We start from the raw sequence: 25,834 nt of genomic DNA, 5'->3' as shown, positions 1-25,834 counted from the left end.
CCTTGACGAAATCATAGCTGCAAAGTCTTGGCCATGTATCCTTGGGAACGTTATTCAATCTACAGTCCACCACTCCTGTTGTCTTAAGCCACTGACTTATGGTGACTTGTTACAAGGAGACTGCCTCGAGTGCGACATATGGGTGTGACCGTTTGACTGTGACTAGCACCTCCTGGGAAGGGGGCCTGCCTACCAGGTCCCTCACAGTGGAGGGAGGCAGGCTGTAGGGTGGAGTTGATGGGAGTTGGCTAGGACAGAATCGGGGAGGAGTCAGGGCTCCATTCCACCCTGGATGCTGACCCTAATTGAGTTCTCATTTCCCTTATTTAGGAGACATGTGGACATGAGTCAGGCCCTGAGCCGGGCACCGGAGAGCCCGTCCCTGATTGCAGGGGGTGTGCCCTCTAACCCTGGGAACATGGCTGGCGTGACTGTTGTCTTTAAGGTGTTGTCAGGGCAGGTGAGGTTCCCTTTCTCCAGGTGGGACGATGGAGGCCCAGGAAAGGAGGCTGTTTTTGTTCAGAGTTGGGCTGGAGCAGAGTTAGCAGGAGGGCCTCCGCCCAGTGTCTTCCTGTGCCCGCCACAGTGATTTTGTCATTTCTTGTCTCATTTCCTTTTGGAAACCTGAAGTGAAATGACACTATTTCATCTTTCTTTTAAAGAGCTGGCCCAGGAAGTGGCTTGCCCCAAGCTGTGCACTCACTGTGTCTGCAGAATTAGCCTGAGGGGAGCCAGGATGCAGGACCCTGAGCCAGGTCACAGTCTACCCATTCAACCCTGAGCGCTCAGTGCATGCAAGGTGTGCAACTGTAAGTGACCTGCCCTCACTCAGCAAAAACTGCATCAAGCTCCCCGCTTAAAACCAAGAAAAGCTTCTGCTGTGAAAATGGGGGGCTGGGGGTGGGGGCGGGGGACAGCAGATTGGGAAGCGGCAGAACCTCCAGCCCTGTCTGGAATCCCAAAGTCAACCCTGAAATGGGAAGAACGCACAGGCTTAGAAGTGGAGAGAATCGTTTCGTCTCAGTTTGTCTCTTTCTAGCTGTGTGGCTTTATGCAAATTGCTTAAAACCTCTATGAACCTGTTTTCTTATCTGTAAAATGGCTTTAGAAATACCTAAGAGAGGCAGTTATGCAAGTGCCATGCGTTTAGCAAGCGTTTAGCAATCATTTGCAGAGTCTAAGAAGGGCTAAGCGCTACTCCTCCAAGCAGGGGCCCCGGCAGCAGGCTCTCTACATCCCCTGTTCCCCATCCAACCACTCGATGCCTTTAAGGTCCTGGCACGCGTGCTGGTCAAATTGCGGGCAGCTGGTATGCTGGTCGAGGGATGCGGTGGGGGTGCTGCGCGCCCGCCGGCCCAGGTGGGGAGAGACGCACGAGGGGGCGCTCGGGCCGACTATCAGGTATTTTGAACACCACTAGGGAGTCAAGTGAGCAGTCAGGCCCGGCCGACTTCACTCGAGGGCCCCGGCTGCGTCCACCCGCCGCCCCGGGTCGCAGCTCCCCCGTCGCGCGCGCCACCCACGCGCGGGCTGCTCCGCCGGACGCTCCGGGGCCCGCGGGCCCACGCGGCGGGCGGGGCGAACCGGGGCCTTTGTGTTCAAACCGCCCAATGGGCGAGGGCGGCGGGCGGGCGGGGCCTGTCCAATGGGCTGCGGTCTGTCAGCGCTGAGTGACAGGCGCACACATACACACTCGGCCACGCGCGCACCGCCGAGTCTCCACTCGCGCAGCGCGGGCCTCGGCCGGCCGCATTGTCCGCCGCCCGGCTCCCGCCCGCGCCGCCGCTCCCTGCGCGCCCGCCCCGGGCCCGGCCAGCCTCTGCCTCAGGCTCTGCGCGGGGCGCCGCTCACGGGATTCCGACCCGGGAAGGGGGCGCGGCAGGCCTCGGACGCCCCCGGCCGGGCACCGAGGAGCCGCGGCAGCAGGTAACGACCGCCCCCGGGCGCCGGCCAAGGCGAGGGTGGCGGGCCTCGGGCCCTGCCTGGCCCCGGGGTCATCGTCGGGACGCTCGGGCCAGGGCCGAGCTGCCCAGGGCCTGGTTCCTGCTCTCCGGGCCAAACTGGGCCGGGCTCCCACCCCCGCCGAGCGCACACCCAGGGGAGGGCCGGTGGCGGAGGGCCGAGGGCCGTGCCAAGGCCGGCCGCCCTGACTCATCTCCCGGTCGTGCCTCCGCCCCCAGGGCCGGCGGCCCCACTGGTCAACCCGGGGGGCGGATATCTCCAGGCAGGACTTTCCCGGGTAGAGTCTCCCCGGGAGGAGGGGACCAAAGACCCGGCTGCCCCACACGGATCCAGGCCGGTGCCTGCGTTTCGCGTGCCAAGCAGGCAGTTCCCAGGGACAGGCGGTTCTCTGCCTCTGCCCCGCCTGTCACAACTCTGGGAACTGGGCTGCAAGAGGAAGGTCCATTTTGTTCAGTTCTAAAATTAAAAACCCAAACAAATGGAGAGTGGAGGGGGCAGGACTGTGACTTAGAGCAGGTTCAGCCCTTGGGAAATGAAGGGAGAGGGCAGTGAACCCCTGAAACGTTTTGCAGGTCCCCACGAGGAAATGTAGTGTGAAAATGCCCTGGAGTGAAAATGTCACGTGGAAAATGCCCAGGATCTAGGTTAAGTGTGACGATTGGATGGCTAGTGTGATTTGTTTGTGATCAGGGGGAGGGACAAGGTGGAGTTGAGAAAAGGATGCCGTTCAACTCAGAAGGGGGGAAGGACTTTTGTCCTCCACCCAGTGGTTTTATTGGGAGGTTTTTTTTTTTTTTTTTTTTTAACTGTTGGGGGCAGGGGCAAGGAAAGGGAGTGTCTTTTCTGATATGCAGAAGCTCTGTGCTCCCAGAGAGTCTCCCCTCTTGTTTTGGAGGAGAGGTCTTAACCTTTTTCATCTTGTGAAACTTGGACTAAAATTTTCTGCTTGACTGTTTTGTAATACCGGGACCCTAAGGGAAAGACTAAGAAGCATCTCTGCAAGGGTGGAGGCGGGTGCTGACAGTTTTCTGGGCCCCCCACACACCTCGTCCAGAATATTTAGATTCTTGCCAGCAGCCGCTTGGGTACTTGTACGACGTGTTATTTGGTTTCTGCCTCAGAGCAAAGACTTCATGCACTTTAGCATAGCAGGGGTTAAGAGGAGGAGCCGTGGGTGGGCATCTGGAGCTTTCAGGTGGGAGGGGAGTACAGTAGTGGGTGGAATTGCCATATAAGGAGGGGAACATAAAGCATGACCCAGCCCAGTTTCCTGCTTTGGCTACTACCCGTCTCTCTCTTTACCAACACGGGCTAACCCAGGGAGGGATGTCAGGTGGGCATTCCACCTGGGAAGGTGCCAATGAGGCCAAGACATGAGGCTGCTTGTTTTTCAGAAGAGGACTTTCTAGAATTCTCCAGCTGGACTAACCAGACCTTCTGGTTTCTACAGTCTGGGCTGGGATGTGCTAGAGCCCATGCCTGCCACAAAATCTGGAGAACTAGTCATTTAAGTATCAACCAGAAATATCAGAAATGATAAGAAATCACAAATACTCTTGGGTGGGGTCTGGAATATAATAATGACTTTGTAGCATGGGCAGGCAAAGGTACCCAGTTGAGATGCCTTACATTTGTAATCTGAGATGTTAGGTTTGGGTTTCTAGAATTGAAAGTCTTATGAATATTTCCCATGTCTGTAGAATGCCACCTTTTGCTAGGTCTTTTCACGCTGGCCTCCTTCATGCCCTCCTTACTGATTGTGGAGCCTTGATTTCCCATTCCATGTGGGCTTGGACAGCCAGACCAAGAAACACCGGAATTCCATTCTCACAGGTCCACCCCCCTGATTCGTTAGTTTATTACCAATACTTGTTTTGTGACTACTCTGTATATAACCTTGTTCTGAGGCATATTCTGGGCTGTAAAAGACTCTAGTTGGGGATACACTGCACATTTCTGAGCCGACTTTCAAACTTTGTGGTGGGTGGAAAGACCCTGGCCCTGCCACCTGTCAGATTGGAGCTTAAATGCTGGCTCTGTCACTTTCGGGCTGTGACCACTGGCACAATACAGATCACCTCAGTGTCCCCAGGTTCCTCACTGATAAAAGGGGAGTAAAGCCACCTACTTGGCTTGGCAGAGTTGGAAACAGACTATATACACATTTAGCCAAGTATTTTATCCTCATCGCATCAAGATGCACAGCTATTGCAGCCCTTTATACACCTAGGGAGTGTAGATCACCCTATTATCCAGTATAGGCGGGACAGACAGGGAAAGGTTTTCTGGAGGCATGCTTTGGTCAGTTCCCTGAATCAACATAAGCAGAGGGAAAGGAACACTGTCGGGACTGGGCAGCACAGGGTGTCTGGCTGGACTGTAGGGTCCAGGCAGGGTGACAACCACCAAAGTCACTCATTCAGCATTTTTCAGGTGCCAGCCATGTGCCAGATTTTCTGCTAGTATCAAAGAAGGCCCGATTCTGGCACTCAAGGAGCTCAGAGTGTAGAAAGACAAACTGAAAATCATAAAACTTGTGGCAAATGCCACAAAGAGTTTACTCAGTGACTGAGCAAGTGGGGAGGCTGGGTGGGTGCTGCTTCCTCAATACCCCCATCTCGCCCCCCCCCCCCCGGGGCTGTTTTGGTGGAGTGAATAGGGAGTGGTCTGTTCTCGGCTGCGAGCCAATTCTGCTCCGGGGAGGAGCTGAGGAGCAGCCCCAAGCCTCACCTGTGGCTCTGCTTTCCCTCCCAAGACTCTTCAGAGGAAGGACCGCTGTCCCACTGCACAATGTCGCGACGAAGCCAGCGCCTCACGCGCTACCCCCAGGGGGATGACGACGGGGGCAGCAGCAGCGGAGGAAGCTCAGGCATGGGGAGCCAGAGCACGCTGTTTAAGGACAGCTCTCTCAGGTAGGGGTGTGGGCAGCCTCACCGCATAGGCTGTAGCGGACCCACGGAACAGTGCCTTTGCAGCTGCTCTGGGTAGCCGTTTCCAGCTGCGGCCTTTGGTGGGCAGCGATCAGGCGCCCATGGCCCTGGCCGTGGGCATTCTGCCCATTGGGAACCCAGCACCCAGCGCCACCATCTGCCTCCCCTCCTGAAAGCCAGTGCTGCGGCCCTGGTGTTCTGAGAACAGGAAATGGGGAGAGGCAGCTGTAAGCCTAGGCCAGACCGGAAACCCCGAAACTGTAAGCTGGGCCCACTAGGGCCCCATTTACTGTGGGTGGGCGGGGCCATCAGACCGGCCTCCCCAGGCCCATGCCTGCATGTCTTGCTGTCCGTAAGGCCTCAGCTGCTGGTGGCTAATGCAGCGAGGAGTGGGACAGGTCAGCGGGGCACCTGGAAAGCAGGGCTACGGCAGGCTCCCTCCTCGTGGTCCTGCCCCTTGCAGGGATGAGGCCCAGCTCTTGGGCCTCTGCTGCTTTGGCCAGGTCTAAGAGGCCAGGTCAAATTTGTCTGAGTTCTCAGTGGGCTGAAGGAAATAATCCTTTAAGGAGTGCGGGGACAGACAACTGTGGCTCTGCAGTCAGAGAGCCCTGGGTTCCAGTGATGGCTCATTACTTGTCCATGGTCCTGCCCCTCTGCTGTGAGACTCAGAGGTGCCTGGGAGCAGAGAAAGTGCTTTGTTCCCGAGCCTGTCGCTTCTGGTTGCCTAGCAACGCGAGCCACCCGCACACCATGCAGGCAGCTGGGGGGCTCGGCCTCGGCCTCATGGCTGCCCTCCCGCAGGAGCCTGAAGAGGAAACCCAGTGGCATGAAGCGCCTCTCCCCAGGGCCCCAGCTGGGCCCCTCCTCCTCCGACGCGCACACCTCCTACTACAGCGAATCCGTGGTCAGGGAATCCTACATAGGCAGCCCCCGGGCCGCCTCCCTGGCCAGGAGTGCCATTTTTGACAACCAGCTGGACGGCGACTCCTACTGGAGTGAGTATCCTAAATTGTTCTCCGAGGGCTTTGCTTCCTCTGGGGACACACAGTCCCAGATTTCCCACCGAGAGGTTCCCAAGGCTGTGCTAATCGTGCAGGACCTCCTGCTCCTCGGAGGGCCGCGGGAAGGGCTTTCTCCCCACCCCGGCCCCTTGAGATGATGAAGCAGCCCCGTGGCCACTTGTGTCCAGCAGGTGGAGGGGACGGCCCTGCCCTAGCCCAGCTCCAGGGGCCCGCAGAGTGGCTCTCCGTATGCCGGGGTCCCGGGACGGCCGTCCTTGCATCACCCTGTAGCCAGCCCATGCTCTCTTCCCTCCACAGGCGAGGACCTGCGGGTGAGAAGGCGAGGCACGGGGGGCACCGAGAGCGGCAAAGCCAACGGGCTCATGGGGCTCAAGGTCTCCGAGGACTTCCTTGGCTCTTCCTCGGGCTACTCCTCCGAGGATGACTACGGAGGTGGGTGATGCTGCCTTCCCTACCATGCCCCTGTCCCTTGGCTGCACAGCCCTGGACACAGTGTGCTGGGCCTGCCCGGTCACTTATCTCCGCCCCCTCCACTGGCAACATAAGTCAGCACCTTTGTGCTTGGCTCGTTTCCGGCATTCTAACTTGGGGCTTCAAACATGGTAGGTGCTCCGTAATTATCAGGTGAATGAAAGCTCCCTCAGTCTGGTTCTGAGCGATATAGTGAAGGATGCATGTGAGGCGCTCTAGTGGGAAATAAAATTTGGAGACCTTCCATTTTGTCCCTTCAGCAAACAAAGATTCACCAGCCTGCCAGGGGCCAGCCTGGGCACCACGCTGGTGGTGCCAGCTCTCTGTGCAGGGAGAAGATGATTCAGTGACTGGCGGTGTCCACTTCCCGGGTCCCGTCAACCTGAGGACCGGCTGAGCAGGATCCCTCTGCCCTTCCCTTGCAGGGTACTCGGGGGATCTGGAGCAGCACCCTCAGGGCTCCGGGCTCCGCAGTGCCATCTCGTGGGCAGGCTCCCTTCTCTGGATGGTGGCCACTTTTCCAGGTGGGTGCTGCCTCCTCTGGGCTCAGCTCTGTCCTTTCCCTACACCAGCAACTTCTTACCCACCTCTCTTGGGGCGTCTAGCCCATACAAAAAATCCGTAGGACCATGGGGGAAGCTCATTCTAGAGTGATCTCTCAGAGCCATGCACCACGGAAGGACCCTCACCAGGCAGAGCAGATAGAGGGTGTTGGCAGAACATGCAGGCAGGATTAGAGGCCCTGGGGGGCACAAGGCAGGACAGAGCACATTGGCAGGTTGGTGTTGGGGGCTGAGGCAGGGAGGACCCCAGATGGCAAGAGAGCGATGCTCAGAGACTATGTCTACTGGCTGCCTGGCATGGGACGAAGGCCAAGACTTATCGTCCCTTTTCTCAGGCCGGCTCTTCGGACTTCTCTACTGGTGGGTTGGCACCACCTGGTACCGCCTGACGACAGCAGCCTCCCTCCTGGACGTCTTTGTGTTGACCAGGTCAGTGAGACTCCAGCCTTGACAACAACTTGGAAAACCCGGGGACAGAGAGAGCCATCCAGTGGCTAAGGCCTTTTCTGATCACTACTCCTAAGGCTTTTCCCAGATTGCTTGGAGCTTTGATTAGTGAGCTTTGATTGCCTGGAGACTTGATCTGATGGTGTGGGTGCCCCAACCTCCATCTCTGCCTGGGAGGGTGTGGGACCCACAGTGTGCATTGGCCCTCCTGAATCCCAGCCCCTCAGGGCGGTATCCCAGGCATAGGCTGCTGTGTTGTGGACATGTCCTTCTAATCCCCACCCCAGCTGCACTCCAACCCTCAGAGGGACCCGCTAACCTTACCCCTGCAGAGTAGGCCCTTGGCTCTTGCCAATAAGCCATGTTTCCCTGAAGGAGCCCCACCCCCCAGTAACCCGGGGCCACTCAGCCCCTCAGGATTTGCCCACCATGTGCTCAGAAGCTGTGAAGAAGCCTGAGGATCTGTGGTTGGTTCCCAGCCTCCCCACCAGCAGTAGTTTCTTAAAAAAGAAAATACTACATTTGTTGGAGGAATTATATATAACTATATATATGTAAATATATATATATATATATATATATTTAATATTTGTTTATTTAGAAGCACCATTATGAAAAGTATAGGGTTTTCAAAGGTCATACTATTCTTTTTAATAACGTCATGAAATTCACAAAGTTCTGCAGCTGCCTGGGGGTAACGCCCTTCCATTCTAGTTCAGCAAACTCTTGGGGGTCTACACGGGGGGGCATACACAGGCCGCAGGGCCCTCCCAATGCCTCCACCTGCCCTGACCCCCCTCCCATGGGCACAGGCGCTTCTCATCCCTGAAGAACTTCCTGCGCTTCCTCCTGCTGCTGCTGCTCCTGACAGGCCTGGCCTACGGTGAGCTGCAGGCTCTGGGGGGGTGGGGGGGAGGAGGGCGAGGGGGAAGGGGGGAGGAGGTGGGGAGGGAAGGAGGGTGAGGAGGGGGCGCAGAGCAGAGGGTGGTGCTGCCGGAAACGTGACAACCAGAGCGAGCACCCACGGGAAAGGAAAGGAGAGGTAGGACGAGTGGGCTTGGCCTGAGCCTGGACCCCTCTGACACTGAGCTCTGGCGGTTCCTGTCCGGCTGTCCCGCGTGGGTCCTCTGCTGACTGTTGTGTTGCGGGTTCTCAGGGTGTCCTGGGGTGGGGGGGTGCGTGAAACACCTGGAGCGTGCTGTGTGCTGCCCTGGACAACCTTAGGCCCCAGGCACAAGTTTTGGGGTAAAAAGCAGCGCCTCTGATGCCTTCATCATAAGTTGTCATTTTTCCTCCATTCCAAAGGAGGATGTGCTCTGTGGGAGTTCATTATTTTATCAAAATCAAGTTAAATATTTAGCTGTCTTTAAGACAAAATCAATATGGTAATAAAGATAAATAGCACTTTTTACAATAAGAAACTGATCGTTTCCAGGATTATCTGTCTGGCTCTAGTCTATCATAGAACTTCTAACATTCTTACACCGTTGTCATCACTATGTCTATATACTTACTTTGTGTTCAACGTTGATTTTACAGTTTCACATGAATTTTCTTACATATGTGAATCACCTCCTCAGTCTTAATGATTATACCAATTTATAATGAAGGGTCATGGTTTTTTTTTAGTGGGTTAGTTTTATAGGCTCAGTGCCTGTTCAATTGGTGTTTCTTTTATTAAGAGGAAGGTAGCATATTTTCCCAAAGATTGGCCTCCTTTCCGTTTTTCCTGTTAAGAGAATAGCTTGTTCCTATCCCATGGAAACTGGGCATTGCCCTTGAAGTAATACTGACCCCTCCATAACTGGGCAGCGTTCTGCTTAGAAAGCACGTTCCCAAATGTTCCCTCACTTTGGCTTGAGCACCCCTGGAGCCTGGTGGGTGGGAGAGTGCGCCCAGGTAGTTCAGCAGATGAGGGCTGTGCCCAGGGGGTGGATGGAAGGCCCCGCATCCTCCCTGTGGTCCCTACTTGCCCACAATTTGAGTGGTTGTGTAGATTCTCACCAGGAGTCGACTCTTTCTCATCTTGTCTCAGGTGTTAGTGAGCAAAGCCTCTGTGTTAGCATTTCCCTGATGATGTCACAACACCTGGGAGGCTGTGAGCAACGAGACCCCTTGGCCAAGGTGGCTTTTTCAGTCTCTCTTTCTCCTTTTCTTTCACATACAGCTCAGGAACAAACACATTACAAACAAATGGGCCCTATAGCAAGCATATCTCTGTGTAGTCCTTGCTCTGAGGCCACAAGCAGCCTCTTTTAGAGAGGGTGGTGCATTCAGTTGCAGCAACTTTTGACCCTGGCAGCCCATTCAAGTCTTCTGGTTCTGGGGAGCTTTTAAAGCCCACATAGGCAGGGCCCTCCCCAACCCAGTCAACTTGCTGTCTGGAGGGTGGGACCAGACATCAGGATGTTTTCAAAGCTCCTCAGGTGGCTGATACACAGCCAGGGCTGACAGCCACCAGCAGAACGTCTGGCCTCTACCCTTGGCTGTCCCCAACTTATTAAAGCTTGCTGCCCCGTGTTGTGCCACCTCCCTGCAGACGAGGGGTTCCCAGGGTGCTTGTGAGCATGAATATGCTCTGAGTGTGTCAGGGGGAAGCTGCTTCCTCAGCATCATGGGCACCTCCATCCCTCTTACCTCTGTTGGCAGGAATAGGGCTCCCGTGAGCAAGACAGCCTACAAAGAACGATGCTGCCCAGCCTGCGAGCGCCCCCATGTGTACCTCCTTGCCTCTAGCCTGGGTAACCGGCCTCTCCCCTTGTGTACAGGTGCTTGGTATCTCTACCTTCACGGGTTGCAGACATTCCACCCTGCTGTCCTTTCCTGGTGGGCAGCAAAGGGCAGCAGCAGGCAGAACGAGGTGTGGGAACCCCGAAATGCAGCCCCACATTTCCAGGTGAGTATCTTAGCATTGTATCTCCTAAAAGTTTAGAAACAACTGAGGTGAGGGAGGAAGCAACACAGGCCCCCCCAGCCTGTCGTGGCAGTGGCTTTCCCAGCCTGTACCTTGCACACCAAGCTGAAGAGAGGCCATCCTAGCTGAGGACACTGTCTCATCTCCTGGGACACCCCCTTCTATCTTGTTTGGGCTGTGGGTGTTGGGGATTGAACAGTATAGCACTTAAGTATGATTCAAAACTGTGTCCGAAAGTTAGCTGCCATTCCTAAGGAGCACAGAAAACAGAAGGAAATAAGAATCAAACAAATCACCTTGCCTACTTTGTTCCTTTTCGGTACAATGTCACAGGTATTAACTGAGCCCCTTTTACATGTCAGGTAATATCCTACTCGGTTATCTGTTACTACAAATGACTCACCCCCCAAACCAATAGCGTCACACTCCAAGCATTTGTCTAGCTCAGCAGTCTGCAGGGTTGCAGGGTGGCCCTTCGGGCCTCAGCTGGGCTCGCTGGTGTGTCTGCTGCAGGCAGGTCGATCAGTCAGGCTCTGACTAGTGTTGGATCCTTGCTGGGCTGCTGGGCCCCTGCACGGTAGCCCTGGCCCATTTTCAAAGCAGCTGGACAGGGCTCCAACCCAGCTGAAGCAGGCCCAGCCTTTTAAGGCCCAGATCTTAAACAAGCACACACTGTCACCTCTGCCACATTCCACTAGCTGAAGCAAATTAAATTCAAGGGGAGGGGAGATAGACGCCCCCCCTGAATGGAGGACCCGCAAGGCCACCTTGCAGGGGATGTGGATACTGGGAGGGGTGAAGGACAGAGTCAAAAGATGGATCAGACACAGGCTGCACCCCTGAGGAGCCTGCAGTCCAGTAGGGGTGGCAGGTGCACAAATAACCAGACTGTGGTGTGAGCACAGGCCTGTGATGGCAAGGGTTTGAGCCTCTTTGTTCCCTAATTATAGTTATTTGGACTTTGCTTGATCCTGCTGAATCTCATTTGGCATCATTTTTTTTTTAAGAGAAGTTGCAGGTTTATAGAACAATCATGTATAAAATACAGGGTTCCCATACTCCACCCTATTATTAGCACCTTGCATTGGTGTAGAACATTCGTTACAATTGATGAAAGCACATTTCTGTACTTGTGCCCTTAACTATAGTCCATGGTTGGATTTAGAGCTTGGTATCACATTTTCATGCATACTATTTTCCTGACCATGATCTGTTGTTTCACAAAATAGTGACATATTCTGTCATCTTTATCTTTCCTTTTAAACCATTATTTAAAACATTTCAAGACAATTTAATTTCAAAACCACCTTTTATGTATCAAGAGGGAAATAAAGGTGAGTATGTCTTTGTATTTCCTTACATTTACATTAAGACCCAAATAAAAATATCACCTGGTTTGGGAGGGGTGGTGGTGAGAGCACTTGGCAGATGGGGGCGTGACTTCTTGCTGTTTATTGTTTGAGTTATGCAAATATGTTGCCTATTATAAATTTTTTTTTTTGTTAAACATAACCACATACAAACACAAACATTCTTACCATATGATCATTCCATTCCATATTAACTTACAATATCATCACATAGTTTTATATTCATCATCATGAGCATTTCTTAGACTATTTGTGTCAATTCAGAAAAAGAAATAAAAAGAAAACAGAAAAAAAATCCATACATACCATATCCCTTACCCCTCCCTTTCATTGATCACTAGCATTTCAATCTACTAAATTTGCCTATTGTAAATTTTGAATTTTTAAAAACCAGAAGCAACCTCTGCCACTCAGTAGACCCCTGTCCTTTCATTGACAATCAACAGACCGTGATTTATAAATTCTCTTGACAGAGGTTTTGTGGTTAAGCCAGTGAGGTTCTTAAAATTCATAACACGCTATCACACGTCACCCTCAAGTCCAAATGACTTTTGTTCCATCTTCTCCATGGGACATCCAATTAAAGAGGACAAAGAAATCCTGTTCAAATTGTCTTGTTTAGTCATGGTTACCGATGGAAGGAGTGAAGGCTGTTTTAAGTCAGCAGCTAAAATGCCCCGGCCCTCCCGTGAGAACAGCACTGAGGGCACATGGGCGGGGGCTTGGGAGGGGCAGGGAAAGGCCCCTGGCCCACAGCTTCCCAGTTCTCCACTGCACATGGCTCTTGGAGAACTGTCCCCCCACCAACACCAAGATGGTCTGCCTGATGGCCGCCCCAGACCCTCGCCCCTGCCAAAGCCTCCTCAGGCCTGGGCTCCACTCTCCTGCAGCCCTAACTGCCCCGCCTCTACCCACGCAGTGCTTGCAGGCCTTGAGGGTAGCAGCCTCGCTGAGAGCAGTGTGTGGCACAGCTGGTGGTCGTGGGACTCTCTTCCATCTCCGTGCTGCCCGTCCCCTAAGGGCCCCGTTTGCAGGGGGCCTGCTAACACGATGCTCACCGTCCCTCACGCAGTTTTTCCCTGTCCTGCCCCGCCAGGCCGAGCAACGCCTCCTGTCCCGGGTGCACTCCCTGGAGCGGCGCCTGGAAGCTCTGGCTGCTGAGTTTTCCTCCAACTGGCAGAAGGAGGCCATGCGGCTGGAACGCCTGGAGCTGCGGCAAGGCGCCTCTGGCCAGGGGGGTGGCAGTGGCCTGAGCCACGAGGACACCCTGGCACTCCTGGAGGGGCTGGTGAACCGCCGTGAGGCTGCACTGAAGGAAGACTTCCGCAGGGACACCACTGCTCGGATCCAGGTGGGGAGGCAGCCCAGGTGGGGAGGCAGCCCAGGTGGAGAGGGGGCACCAGCAAATGCAGAGACAGCTCAGCCCCTCCTGCAATGATCAACCTCCCCTGCTTCCTCTTTAACCGGAGACTCTCATCCACACCCCTGGGCAGTGAGGACATGATTGTAAAGGAGGGGTCTGGGGCCAGTCTCCTGTGTCACCGAGAAGGCCAGGGGCTCAGTTTGGGCAGCCAGCCCAGCTGGGTTTGAGTTCCAGCTCTCTTGCCTGTTAGTGCTAAGTGACTCCAAGCACAGGGCTAGGGGATCACTCATCTCTCTCCTTCATATCTGACAGGAAGAACTGGTCACCCTGAGAGCAGAACATCAACAAGACTTGGAAGACCTCTTCAAGAAGATTGTCCAGGCTTCCCAGGTCGGGTGGGCTTCGGGGGCGTCCACTCAGGCACATCTGTTCGTGAAACAGAAAAGGCCACCTTGGAGCCCTGGGCCCTTGCAGAGTGAATGCTGAGAAGTAAAATGGGGAGGGGGATATGGGAATGCTCTGCGGAGACACACAGGGGATGTGCTGGAGGACAGGAAGGACCTTTCAAAGGGCTTGCTGTGCCTGGTATGGCATGCTGAACGAAGGAATGGACATACAGCTGCCCAAGTGCATTGGATGTGGGGGAGATGCTCATGTGGGCCTGGACCGTGAGGGTAGTTTGAAGTTTGCTGCAGGAGTTGGGAGATACTGTGCAGAGATGTGGTTAAGCAAAGACCCAGCATGGAGCAGATTCCATTCTGGGAGACTGACTGCTCTGAGCCTGGTATGTCTTGTATTTGTCCCTTCTTCCTGCTCACAGGAGTCTGAGGCTCATCTCCAGCAGCTGAAGTCGGAGTGGCAAAGGTAAAGGGCACAGACATCTGGCCCCAGCCTGTTCTCCCCCACCCCCTCCTCCATCTCTCCAAGCCTCTAGAGCCCCCTTGCAGAGCTCTTGTTGTGCCACCAATAGAGGGAGAGGGTTGAAGCCTAGCTCTGGACCAACTGCTTTAAGCCTGCCCCTGAAGTCTACTGGAGGTTGGGGTGGAGTGGGGGGGGTCTTGGCTGATGGTGGGAGGTTGGCACTGCAATAGATTAGGGACCCATGGGCTCATTTATGGAACATACCCTCTTCTCTGTATCACTCCATGTAAGCTGCCTTCGCAGGGCAGACTCTGGCCTCAGGGAGGGGACAGAGACGGCTTAGCTCCCTGGAATAGGCCAATTCATAGGCCCTACAGGCAGGAACTGTGCCTGTTGGAGCCTTGCTCCCCTCTTGTGTTCACGTACAGGAGGTGGGCACACACCCTCAGGATCAGGGGCCAACTTGGGGGATCCCCTTACATACCTCAGCATAGCCTTACCCTTTCAAAAAAAAGAGATCCAAGTATTGCTCCTCTCTCTTCGGGACCAGGATGATACAGGAATCCTTCTGGGAGAATTCCATGAAGGAGCTGGGGCGGCTGGAGGGCCAGCTGGCAGGCCTGCGGCAGGAGCTGGCAGCCCTGGCCCTGAAGCAGAGCTCGGTAGCAGATCAAGTGGGCCTGCTGACCCCTCAGATCCAGGCCGTGCGGGATGATGTGAGTTAAACCATCCATGTCCCCTGCTGACCATCCACCCCAGGATGCCCCATGGCCTGTTAGTCCCATGAGATAATCCCCTGTACTTGGCACCAGTGTTGGCTTTCTTTGATAGGAGTTCTTCCTGTTACCCTGTTGATACTCCAGACCCTGTTGTTCACAGCTCTTTGCTCTGTGTAGCATGAAGCAGGCATGTGCTGGCCCTCCTACGCAGGCCTGCGCGCCTTCCCTGTCCCTTCGCCCAAGCTCCACCCCACCCTGCCCTGCGCCTGCTACAACAGAGACCTGTTATTCCTGAAAGCCTCTAGAGTGAGACTTTTTGGGGATTCCTAGGTGGAGTCTCAGTTCCCTGCCTGGATCAGTCAGTTCCTTCTCCAAGGAGGAGGAACCCGCACTGGGCTCCTTCAGCAAGAGGACATGCAAGCTCAGTTGCAGCAACTGGAGAGCAAGATCCTCGCCCACGTGGCAGAGATGCAGGGCAAGTCGGCGAGGGAGGCTGCAGCCAGCCTGGGGCTGAGGCTGCAGCAGGAAGGAGTGATCGGGGTGACTGAGGAGGTGAGACTCATAGGTCTCCCTGACAATGCATGCTGTCCCCTCCCCGGGATCCACTGACTTCTGCAGCCCCACACAGCTGGCCTCTTGGTACATCCCAGGACCTCAGAGGCCTGCAGGAAGCTTGGATGCTTGCTTTGGGGCTAGTGTGGGTGGGCAGAGGCCCATGTAAGTGGGCATGTGTGCCTGGGCACCCCAGCCCCATTGCCCCCAATGTAGTATGACACCTGAGGCTTCAGTCCCCGGGGTCCCCTGCCTTGACCCCCAGTATCCCCTCCTCCCGCGTTGCAGCAGGTACACCGCATCGTAAACCAGGCCCTGAAGCGATACAGCGAGGACCGCATTGGGATGGTGGACTACGCTCTGGAATCAGGAGGTGGGCAGCTCGCCCCTCTTGGCCTCACCTTGCTCCCTGATGTTCAGCCCCTGGCAGTAGCCAGGGCCACGGTGGTGCTGGGCATGCAAGCCTGGAGATCAGCACTCATCCACCAGCCTAGAGCTTCCAAGAGGCACCCACTGTCAGGGGCATGGGGAAGCACTGAGCATCATCCTGGCTGGGGCAGGGCTGATGCTGACCAGCTGCTCTGTGGGCCTGGGTGAGGTCCCAGGGTGGGGCTGGGGTATCTGGCTCCATCCACCAAGAGCGGGGCAGTGGCAGCCCCTGATTGGCCACTCCCGCCTTCCAAGCCGGGGGCGCCTTTGGCTGGCAGCCTGAGCTGGCGGTCCCGGTCTTCCTCCCCTTCATTCCCGTTTTAGGGGCCAGTGTCATCAGCACCCGCTGTTCCGAGACCTATGAAACCAAGACGGCTCTCCTCAGCCTCTTTGGCATCCCCCTGTGGTACCACTCGCAGTCACCCCGAGTCATTCTCCAGGTAGGCACCAAAAGAGGATGACACCGCATTGCTCCCCCTCGTCCAGACAGCTGGGTAACCCCGTGCCTCTGGTCAGCAGCTGACCCGGATCAGTGAGAGCGGGCTCAGGGCCGGGTTTCTGCGTCGGCATCGGCACCCTGACGTGACTTTCCTCTGCTCCAGCCAGACGTGCACCCTGGCAACTGCTGGGCCTTTCAGGGGCCGCAGGGCTTTGCCGTGGTCCGCCTTTCCGCCCGCATCCGCCCCACTGCCGTCACCTTGGAGCACGTCCCCAAATCGTTGTCGCCCAACAGCACCATCTCCAGTGCCCCCAAGGACTTTGCTGTCTTTGTGAGTATCGGACCTGGGGGAGGTGGGGCTGGGGAAGGCTGCCGGGCTGTGGGAAGGTCTGTGGGCCTCTCTCCTTGGGATAAAATTGGAGTCTCGCTGGAGCCAGAGAATTGGGGGGGCGGGGGGGGGGTAGTGGCACTTCAGTCCCAGTCTCTCAGGCTCCTGGGAAGAAACGAGGCAGAGGACAGTCAAGTGGCTGTCACAGGCCACCCAGCAGTGCAGGTTCCAGGCCGGGAATTCTTGCCTGGATCCAGTGCTCAGACCCCCTCTTGTCCTGGGGAGGCTGGGCCTGAGCCACTGAGGTGTGCAGGGACAGGTGTGGGAACTGGGGAAGGAGGGAAGAGAGTGGCTCACTGCAAACCTGCCTGCCTCTCCCGGAAGGAGTATGCAGCCTGGGCATATGGGGAAAGCATCGCCATCACTGCTGCCAGTGCTTTTTCCCCTCTATCCTGTTGCTCTCTTTGGCAGGGGTTCGATGAAGACCTGCAGCAGGAGGGGACGCTTCTAGGGAAGTTCACTTACGATCAGGATGGGGAGCCCATCCAGACATTTTATTTTCAGGTCAGCATTCTGTTATGCCAGAGGAAACCATATCCACCTTTTCACCTGTTCTGCTCATATCCTGGGAATTTACTCTGTGGTGTAGGCCCGGAGCTAGGTATTGGGGTTCAAGGAGAGAGGACACAGCCCCTGCCCCTCCCAGCTCAAGGTACAGACCCTGAGACAGATGCTCAGAAAGGTGTGATAAGTGCCTGGTAGACATAGCACAGGCAGTGGCTCTTCCAATGGGCAGTACCAGGGAAGGTTTCTAGAAAAGGGCCTCACCAAGGTTAGTTTCCTGAAAGAAGGGTTGGTGTTGCCAAGAAAAGAGGGCTGGGGAGGGCGTGCTTGGAGAGGGGAGCAGTGCCTACCAAGGAGGCAAGTGGGCCGTGACTGGCCTAGCGAGCTTGCAGGCAGCCCGAGGCCGCTGTCCTCAACCCAACTGGGCACTAGTTCTCCCAGGCCTGTTAGAAAGGTAGGCTCCCAAGATCCACCGCAGGGGGTTCTGAATCCTCAGGGCTGATGGAATCCAGAAATCTGCATTTAACTAACAATCCAGATGAATCAGATGCAGGTGGCCTGAGGACCACCTTAGGAGCCCCTGGCCTGAGGATCCAGGGATGGGGCCTTGTGAGAGTCAAGAAACAGGGGCAGCAGGAAGAGAGGCCATCAAGAGCAGGTCACCAGGCCAAAGAATTTCAGCCCTCAGGGACATGGCAGAGGAGGGTTATGGCATAGCCACACTTTTAAGTCAGAGAGATGACAATGGGATGTATTCTAGAAAGGCCATTGTGTTGGCATCTAAATGGTTAATTGAGGGGGCAAGTCTGGAGACAGACCAGTGAGGAAGTAGTTAAAGTGTGTCCTCCAGGGGCCAGGGCTGGGGGGCAGATGCTGGGGAGACTGGAGAGAGGTGGATGGAACAGAGGCATGTCTGGAGAGTGGCTCCCGGGTTCCGAGGGTGAAGCAGGAGGAGAAGCAGGCTTGGCCACCCGGTTCGTGGCGCCTGTGGGACAGCGGGGATGCCCAGTTGCAGCAGACCTAACACCTGAGAGCTGATGACAGACCCGGGAGTGATTGTGACTCCTCAAGAATTACAAGTAGACCAGGCCCAGGATGCTCTAGCACTTGGGAGAGGGTGGAGGACAAGCAGCTGAGCAGGAGAAGCCCAGGAGACTAGTTCAAGGGAGGTGAGGTTTGCTCCAAAAACTCGCTCAAAAAATGTGGCTTTTTGAGTCTGCAGGATAGTGGCCTGATGGGAACTTGACAAAGTAGAGGAGGAATTCTGCTTGATGCAGCGTAAAGGGATTCTTTTTTAACATGAACATCTATTAAACCCTCCATGAAGGCAGTTCCATCCATTGAGAATAACAGAAAAAACTACTATGAATTTATCATGATTTTGGATGAATTTATTTCTTATTGTTCCCAATTGCAATTGTTCCCAATTGCAAGGCCATTTTGACCTGGCTCAAGGGCCAGGCCCACCACAGGCTCATGTGGGTTGGCGGCCCCTTATGGGAACTCAAGGCCATAGTTTTTGAGGCCCCAGAAGAGGGGAGCCACCTGGCCCTGGGGGTGGGTGTCTCCACCTCCCATCTTCAGCGAGGTCTCCAAGGGATATGTGACACTCAGCCCCTTTCTTCTCCACCCAGGACCCTAAAATGGCCCTGTACCAAGTGGTGGAGTTGCGGATCCTGACTAACTGGGGCCACCCTGAGTACACCTGCATCTACCGCTTCAGGGTGCATGGGGAGCCCGCCCACTAGGCCTTCTTTCTGTGCCTGCCACCAGCTGTCTGGGAGGCCATCCCGCGGGCCTGGGCTGCCCCTTCGCACATGCTCCCTCCTCTGGGGGAGTGAGCAGCACCCCTGTCACCTTCCCCAAATGCTTGATCATCGCTCTGACTTCCAGGAGCAAGAAGGAAGTGCACCTAACCCAAGAGAGAAGAGGAAGAATATGCAGGGACTTCTCCTGGGCAGTGGGGCCGCTTGAGGCCGACAGCAGCTCTGGGGGTCTCCTTTCTTTCTTTGTTCTCCTGCTGTCAGGGCCATGCATCTGCTTTCCCCTTCTGGAAGCGTGTATATATGTACCATATCATGGGGGTGGCAGCGGCAGGGAAAAAGCGGGCTGATGTGGCTGCACAAAGCCAGGTGTAGCCTGACAGCCCTGAGCTTCGGTGGAGAGGCTAGAACCCAGGGAGCTGCTGTGGGGAGGCGTGCGAAAGAAACAGGTGCCAAAGCTGTGGGCGGGAGAAGCTAGGATCTGGGCCTGGGGGGTAGAACTGCATTCCCCCAATAAGGGAAGGGAGGCCCTCTGGGAGGAAGGTGCTCAAAGGACTGTTCCCCAGGCAGGAAGTGCCTGGGCTCTTCAGCAAAGCTGGTGCCATCAGCCCAGGGAAGCTGGGCCAGGGCTTTGGCCTGGGTGGGTCCAAGGGCTTCTGTACAGGGACCGGGTCTTGTGAGCCTGCTAAGGGAACTGCCTTGTGTAGTTCTGCGTGGTCAGAAGCCATTCCTGCTGGGGAGAATAGTTGCTTTTTCTCTTCCCTGAGTCCTGGGCCAGGACCCACTCTATTTTCTGTGCCTGCCTGTGCCCCAGAGTAAGCTTTCCATATTCCCCCAGGGTTTGGGGAACCCATCGGGGGGCAGGTAGAAGGGTGGGGAGCAGGGAACTCTGGGCTCTTGTGGCCCACTGATGATGATGGTGACATTTGGGGTTTCAGGGTAGATGTCTGCACTGTGGGCACCGCCCTGCCCCCAAGCTAGTCAGGCTCCTGACGTGAGGGGCCCTAACCCTCAGGCTGCCCCCTTTGGGCTTTTTCTGCTCTCGCTGGGATTCTTTCTTTTCTGGCATTTCATGGGGGTGTTGGGTGGTGGGGTTGGGGCTGGCAGAAATCACACTGTGTAAGAAGAGAGGAAGCAGGGGACTTGTAGACTCAGCAGGCCATACTGTATTATGTATATATTTTTCAAGGTCTGTTTTTTTAACTGAAAGGCCAAGGGCTTGACTCCAAGCCCCGCTTGGGGGGGGGGGGGGGCGGACTTTGGGTAACCTGGCTGCTAAGAGGGATTGGGGTACTGGTTCCAGCTGTTACTGGTTCTGGTCTATTAGGAAGCGGGCAGGAGTGGCTGCTGTGCAGGCAGGTGCCCTTGGGTCCAGGGCTGGGCCCCAGATCAGCTCTGGGAGTACAGAGCTGGAAGGAAATGGAGACAAGGCCCACAGGCTAGCCTGCGGTCCTCCAGCGCTGTCCCCTACCCAGTCTCTACCCCACCCAGAGACAAGCAGGTTGTTTTGCGCTCTCCTGTCACAAATGCTGCACTATTGGTTCTTAATTTTTTTACCTCCAGATTCTAATTTATGCCTATGCAAAAAATAAATTATGCCCAGGACTAACGGAGTGTGGTTTTTATTTATCTGATCATCCCCATAGAGAAGCTGCTCCTGGGAAAATGAATGAATTCTTAGCCAAAACAATGTCATTGCTACCCGCCCCCTCCCAAGACTTACTCCTAAATTTTAGAAATGTGGGGCCTCCATTTTCACCTCAGTTAAAATTATGACAGGAGGATTGGGGCTACTGTTGTTTGTTTCTGGCTCAGGGCTTGGTTTTATTAGCTGTTATTGATGTCCCATCATGAAGAGGTTCTTGCTGTTTTTCAGTGGTTTGAGCAGTAGATGAAGTTAACAAGCATTAACTACGGACTGCTTACACCCCGAGTGTAGATGCTCCTCATGATAACTGCCCCGTGTACTGTGGCTAGGATAGGACAAGGTGTAACACTGTATATTGCCTCTGAGAGTTCCCTCAGCCAGAATCCACCAGTTCAGGCTGAGTGGGTCCTGACCCTTCCCTGCAAACATCTCCCCAGATCCAGCTGACTCCACACAACTGCTCAGAGGTTCAGAGATGCTTCCCAAATGGTCTCTTACACCTCTTATACTGACCATGGTACCTGGTCTTGGCTGGTCCTCAGTAAAGATGTAAAAATAAAGGCAGGAACCTCATCACTGGAAGGGGAGTGAGGATGAAACTGCCCCGGGATAGGGCACTGGGGAGAGGACAACTCCAACCCAGAGGCTTTGAGCAAGTTACAACCTCTGAGCTCAGTGACACTGCAGAGAGCTAGTGCTGACACTTAAATCCCAGCTCCTGCTCACATCACCTCCCTGTTTCTCGAAACACGTACTCTGCCTCTAGCACCATTTTATAACAAAGGAGATGTCCCCCAACAGCACCAGTAAAAGATTCCCTGGAACTTGCCACACACCATCACATCCCCTGGGCCAGGCATGTGTTCTCTGCCTTTCTATGATGTTCTAATTCTCTCGCAGTCCCTTCTGGCACGACCCTCACAACTCCTGCTTTGTGGTATCTCCCACAATTCCAATCACTCTTTTACACTTCGCCCTGCACCACTGCATATTCCCATTACCTTACCTCATTCTGGCCAAGACAGCTTACAAGCCAGAACAGTGGTCCTGACTATGAACTTGTTCCACTGTGAGGACAGGTCCAGATCTGGGCCATCTCTGTCCCATTCCACCCTCATAGGGCATCACCCCAGTTAAAACTCCACAAACATTTGCTGCACATACACAGGGATCAGGATTTGCCACTAGAGATGAGATTAACAAATTTATTCTTTATCAACTACAGAAGGGCTGGTGTTTTGTTCCAGGTGGACAAGTTGGTAGGGCTTAGACCTGGTGGGGACTTTTGGCATCCCTGTTAATGACAATAAAACACGTGATCCAGTTAGCTCCTGCAAGCAAGTGTGGGCCTGATAACCAGACTGACCTTCCTGAGTGTCTGAGGGCAAAGACCAGGGTCGTGGCCACAGCTTCTGAAGTTGAAGAAAAGGGTTGTAGTGAACACTTCCACTCATAAGGACCCAAAGAGTTCCACAAGATGAATTCCACCTGCTCCTAGAGCCATGGCTAAGCACTGTGGAAGCACAAATTCCACAGCACCTGCCATGAGGGCCAAGAGTGCTAGGGACACTGAACGCTGGAGCCCTCATGTTATGAAGGCAGCAGTCCCCATAGGCAGAGCCAGGGCCAGTCAATGAGCAAGATGGGAGCAGCCAACAGACAAACAGGCAAGGGCCGAAGGATAAGACCGAGCTGCTGACTCGGCAATCCTGAAGGGGACAGGGCAGCTACAGGAGTCACCACTTGCTGGGTGGCACATTTCCTCTCTAAGCATCTGTTTTCTTACTTGGAACAGTGAAACTAACAATGCCTACCTTGTACATGGCAGAAAATAGCAAAGACAAGGAAGCGTGAGCCCACCCAGTCGTCCTGGCCACAGAGCTGAAACACACCAACACCTAGTTTTCTTTCAAACCTATCCCCCAGAACTTGGCCCTCACTACGGACTTGAGAAACCTCGGCCCCAATCCAGCCCAGGGCCAGAATGAAGGTACAGCATAGATAGCATGCAGTGTGGGGACCGTGGAATGAGCACCTCACACATGCCAGGATGCCACGTTAGGGGCTTCACATATATTCTCTCACCGACTCCTCACAGCAGCCCAGAGCTAGTGTACTGCTTCTTACTGTGGATGAGAAAACTGAGGTTCAGAGAAGCTTGGTAACTTGCTCTGCATCATGTAATCAGTGCAGGAGCCTGGATATTGAAGCCATATCTGTCTGTCAGAAGGACCTGGGCTCACCCTATCCTGCCCTGCTCCACTGCTGCTGGGGCTCAAGGGTAGGCAAAGCACAGGGGCTTTCCAAGGCAGCACCTCTGCTTGGAGGGCTGGGCAGGTACATGGCACTGTCAGCTTGGAAGAGACTTTTATTCTTTGTGCTGGGCTGGTCAGTCCATGGCCACAGGTGAGTGGTAACTAGAAATCACTGGAGGAAGGGGAGGAGAGACGACCAGCAGCTGGGAAACAGGAGGTAAAAAGAAGTGCTGGGAGACAGGAAGGAGGGAGGCTGAGGAAGGACCCAGCCAGCTGGGTGTCTCCCCAGCTAGAGAAGGAACCAATCTTAGCCCATCAGTCCACCCTAAACTGAGAGCTTGAGTCTAAAGTTTCAGTCCAGGCAGACTGAAGAGGCCCACATTACCCTTTCTGGCCCAGGCAACTTAACTGCCTTCCCTAGGCAGCAATTCTTCCAAAATTACTTACTGCTCTTGGCTGGGCATGGAAGAGTTTTTTTTCTTTCACCACCCCCTACTTGATGCCCCATCATGGCTTCCAAACCTGGTTCAGGCCCTTAACTGCTGTGCTCCTGAAACAGCTGGGTTGGGGCTGCATAGCAGGGTGTGGTAGGGAAGGAGGGATTTCAGTCCCAGCCTGGTACAGAGGAACATTCCCACACCACCCCAATTAACAGGAGATACTAGAAAACATGCTGAGGAGGCCCAGAGTCCAGTCTAGATAATCAGTGCCCCAAGGGCCAACAAAATTCAGAGCCAAAGCCCAAGTTGGAGCAGCTCCTGGGTCAGGCAAAGTGCCTCCAGGCTCAGAAGAATCTGGAGAGCCCAGGAGGAACTGTGACCAATCTGGGCAAACATAAGATTGTCTCAAAGGGCCGCCTATCTGCTATCTTTGGGTCGTTGGCAAGGATCAAAGTTGGGGATAGGGAGAGCCTTATAATCCAGTCACATCCCACTCCATCCTCCAATCTATAGGTAAAAACTTAAGAGCTTTTGGCATTATTTGTTCTTGGGCTTAAGGGAATAAAGGTTAATTGGAGGCAGAGGGAAAAACAGAAAAAGGGAAGCCACCGTTCTTTGCCATGCTAAAATCCCCCAAGACCTAGACTGGGCTCCCTCTGGCAGCAGCAAACACTTAAACCTAGATACTCCTTAGCTCAGAGTCCTGACTCCATGGAAAGGGCCTCTGAGTACAGAGAGGAGAAATGGGGACAGGGAAGGAGGGGCACTCCTTCATCTCCCTGATATTCCGAGGATTCTCTCACAAGACGGGTAGACAGATGGAAAAGCAGACAGGCGGTGGACAGCTCCTGGAGACTGATGGCCAGCCATGGAGAAAAGGAGACCGACAGGGTCCTGACCGGCTAACACTCCCGCGCCTCACACACACACACTCACTAAATAGATAGATTGATAGATATATAATAAAAAGAATAAAAACTAAGGGCCCAGATGTACAAAAATGTGTGGGTGAGGAAGAAGGTGGGGAAGAGGGTAGGATGGTCAGTCCTCATGAAGTCTGCCACCTTCCTCAGCTTATAAATTACAACCCCCCTGGAAAACGGGGGTGGGGGAATGGTGAGGGCAGGTCCGGCTATGGCCTGGAGGGAGGGTGGGTGGTTAGAGCTGCTCTGGCCATCAGGTGGAGCCCTAGTCGGAGGAAGAGGATCCCTTGGGTAGTAGGGTAGGCCAGGGAGAGATTCAGCAGCCGCTGGCAGGAGTCACACAGGCCCCCTGGGACTTCACCTTGTGGCGCTGGCCTCCCCGTCGACGGCCCCCACTGCTGGGCTTGGTCTGAAAGAGAGAAGGAAGGAGTTTGAGAAGCCCTCGCCCACTGGGAGCAGGGCAGAAAATCAGAGGAGCCAGGCAGCAGAAAGAGGGGGCAGGAGACAAGCGAGCAGGCAGTGTCCTGACCCCAGTCTGGTTGGTCCTTTACTATGTGACCCCTTGTTCTGTAAAATGGAGCCAGTGCCCATCTGGCTTCCTTGAAGGTCAGGTGGGTCACACATGATAACGGTTTCAGCAGGAGCTATTCAGAGAAGTGCAAAGAAGAGGAGGAATCAATATTTGCCACTGCCAATAGGGGGAAAGAGAAAAGGGATGAATGAACCAGAGGAAAGACTCAAAGGGAGAAAGAGCAGAAAAGACAAAAAGAGGCAGACAGACACTTCCTTCACCAAAGAGGAGTCAGACAAATAGGGTTCAGGTGGAGAAAGAGAGACACTGGAAAGGGGGATGTAAGGGGCACCAGGCTAATCTCCTGGGGGAGAGAGCTGGCAGGAGATGCTGAGTGAAAGCCACGTGAAACTGGGCCCAAGGCAACCTACTCTTGAGAAGGGTGCTTGGGGTGAGTACAGGAGGACCCTCTTTGGCAGTCAGTTCTTTCAAACATCTTGGACTTCAGAATACACATACTCACATACACACAAACAACACTTAGTTTTACTATGAGAGGGAAACTTGCATGTTTTGCTATTCTATTTCATCAAAACCAAATGCTAGGAGAGTGACATCATCAAGATGGCAGCATACGACATCCCTGGGAACTTCTTCCCTTAGAGAAAGCTAAATAAAAAAGCAGACTCAACTCACTTAGAGCTCTGAAGGATAACAGAGGCTGCAGAAAGACTCCACAAGTGCAAAAAAAACACAAAAACAAACCCTCATTCCTATCCCCCTACCCCCCAGAAAAGGAGAGACCTGCCAGTCCAGACCCCTCCCCTGCATTTGGTCCCAGGTGGTTTAAGAGACCCAAAGGCAGCAGTGCTCTAGCCTGGGCACCTTCTGCCACAGGCACTGACTACAGGCCACCCATGGCAGTGACTGAGAGTCCCATACACACTCAGGCATAGTGACCCAAGGTCACACAGTCCCAAGGTGGTACCTGGCAGTCAGTGTGCACACATGTACAAAGTGGTCCCCCAGAAATCAGAGGGACCTGCCTTGGAACTATTAGCAAACTGTGCACACTTCCAGACTAGTCCCTAATTGCTAGTGCACTTAAATGGAAACACTGGGTGCTTCTGAACACTGACCCTATTTAGTTCCATGGGTTGGGATGCTCTAATGCAGAAGCTTACCGGAGGCAGAAAAGCCACAGAAAAAGGGGAAACTGAACCATGTAAGGCAGGGCAGTATAGGGCTGAAAGCTGGAGTGAAAAGGTAGCCCAGAGAGCAAGGGAGGAGTTGAGCAAATCATAACTGCTGGGGAGGAAAACTTGTATAAAAACAAAGAGAACAATCCAGGACTCCTGGA

The 25,834-nt window shown here is 54.4% G+C and overlaps 2 protein-coding genes across 7 annotated transcripts in view; one reads left to right on the top strand and one right to left on the bottom strand.

The window, feature by feature from the left end:
- Positions 1–617: 617 nt before the first annotated feature.
- SUN2 (Sad1 and UNC84 domain containing 2) lies at positions 618–20,306 on the top strand. 2 transcript variants are annotated; one of them, XM_077168831.1, is made up of 18 exons: positions 618–809; positions 4,718–4,874; positions 5,694–5,887; positions 6,212–6,346; positions 6,811–6,909; positions 7,284–7,377; positions 8,208–8,278; positions 10,164–10,291; positions 12,776–13,030; positions 13,355–13,432; positions 13,863–13,906; positions 14,454–14,619; positions 14,953–15,174; positions 15,463–15,547; positions 15,928–16,043; positions 16,206–16,373; positions 16,842–16,934; positions 18,569–20,306. In XM_077168831.1, exons 2-18 carry the CDS (start codon positions 4,753–4,755, stop codon positions 18,680–18,682), a joined length of 2,184 nt encoding a protein of 727 aa, XP_077024946.1. In that variant the 5' UTR covers positions 618–809; positions 4,718–4,752; the 3' UTR covers positions 18,683–20,306. The 2 variants fall into 2 exon arrangements, with proteins under 2 accessions (XP_077024946.1, XP_077024945.1); XM_077168830.1 differs by lacking the exon at positions 618–809 and adding an exon at positions 1,804–1,926.
- GTPBP1 (GTP binding protein 1) overlaps positions 18,566–25,834 on the bottom strand; it is a 33,107-nt gene continuing 25,838 nt past the window's right edge. For all 5 annotated transcript variants that reach the window (XM_077168832.1, XM_077168835.1, XM_077168834.1 and 2 more), the window contains one exon: positions 18,566–24,372. In XM_077168832.1, the coding sequence (XP_077024947.1) occupies positions 24,280–24,372 (93 nt within the window). In that variant the 3' untranslated portion in view covers positions 18,566–24,279. The remainder of the gene's footprint in view (positions 24,373–25,834) is intronic.

The sequence above is a fragment of the Tamandua tetradactyla genome, chromosome 7, assembly GCF_023851605.1.
Source record: "Tamandua tetradactyla isolate mTamTet1 chromosome 7, mTamTet1.pri, whole genome shotgun sequence".
NCBI lineage: Eukaryota > Metazoa > Chordata > Mammalia > Pilosa > Myrmecophagidae > Tamandua > Tamandua tetradactyla.
The sequence above is the reverse complement of the archived record's forward strand: the minus strand, read 5'-3'. Positions and strand labels throughout refer to the sequence as shown.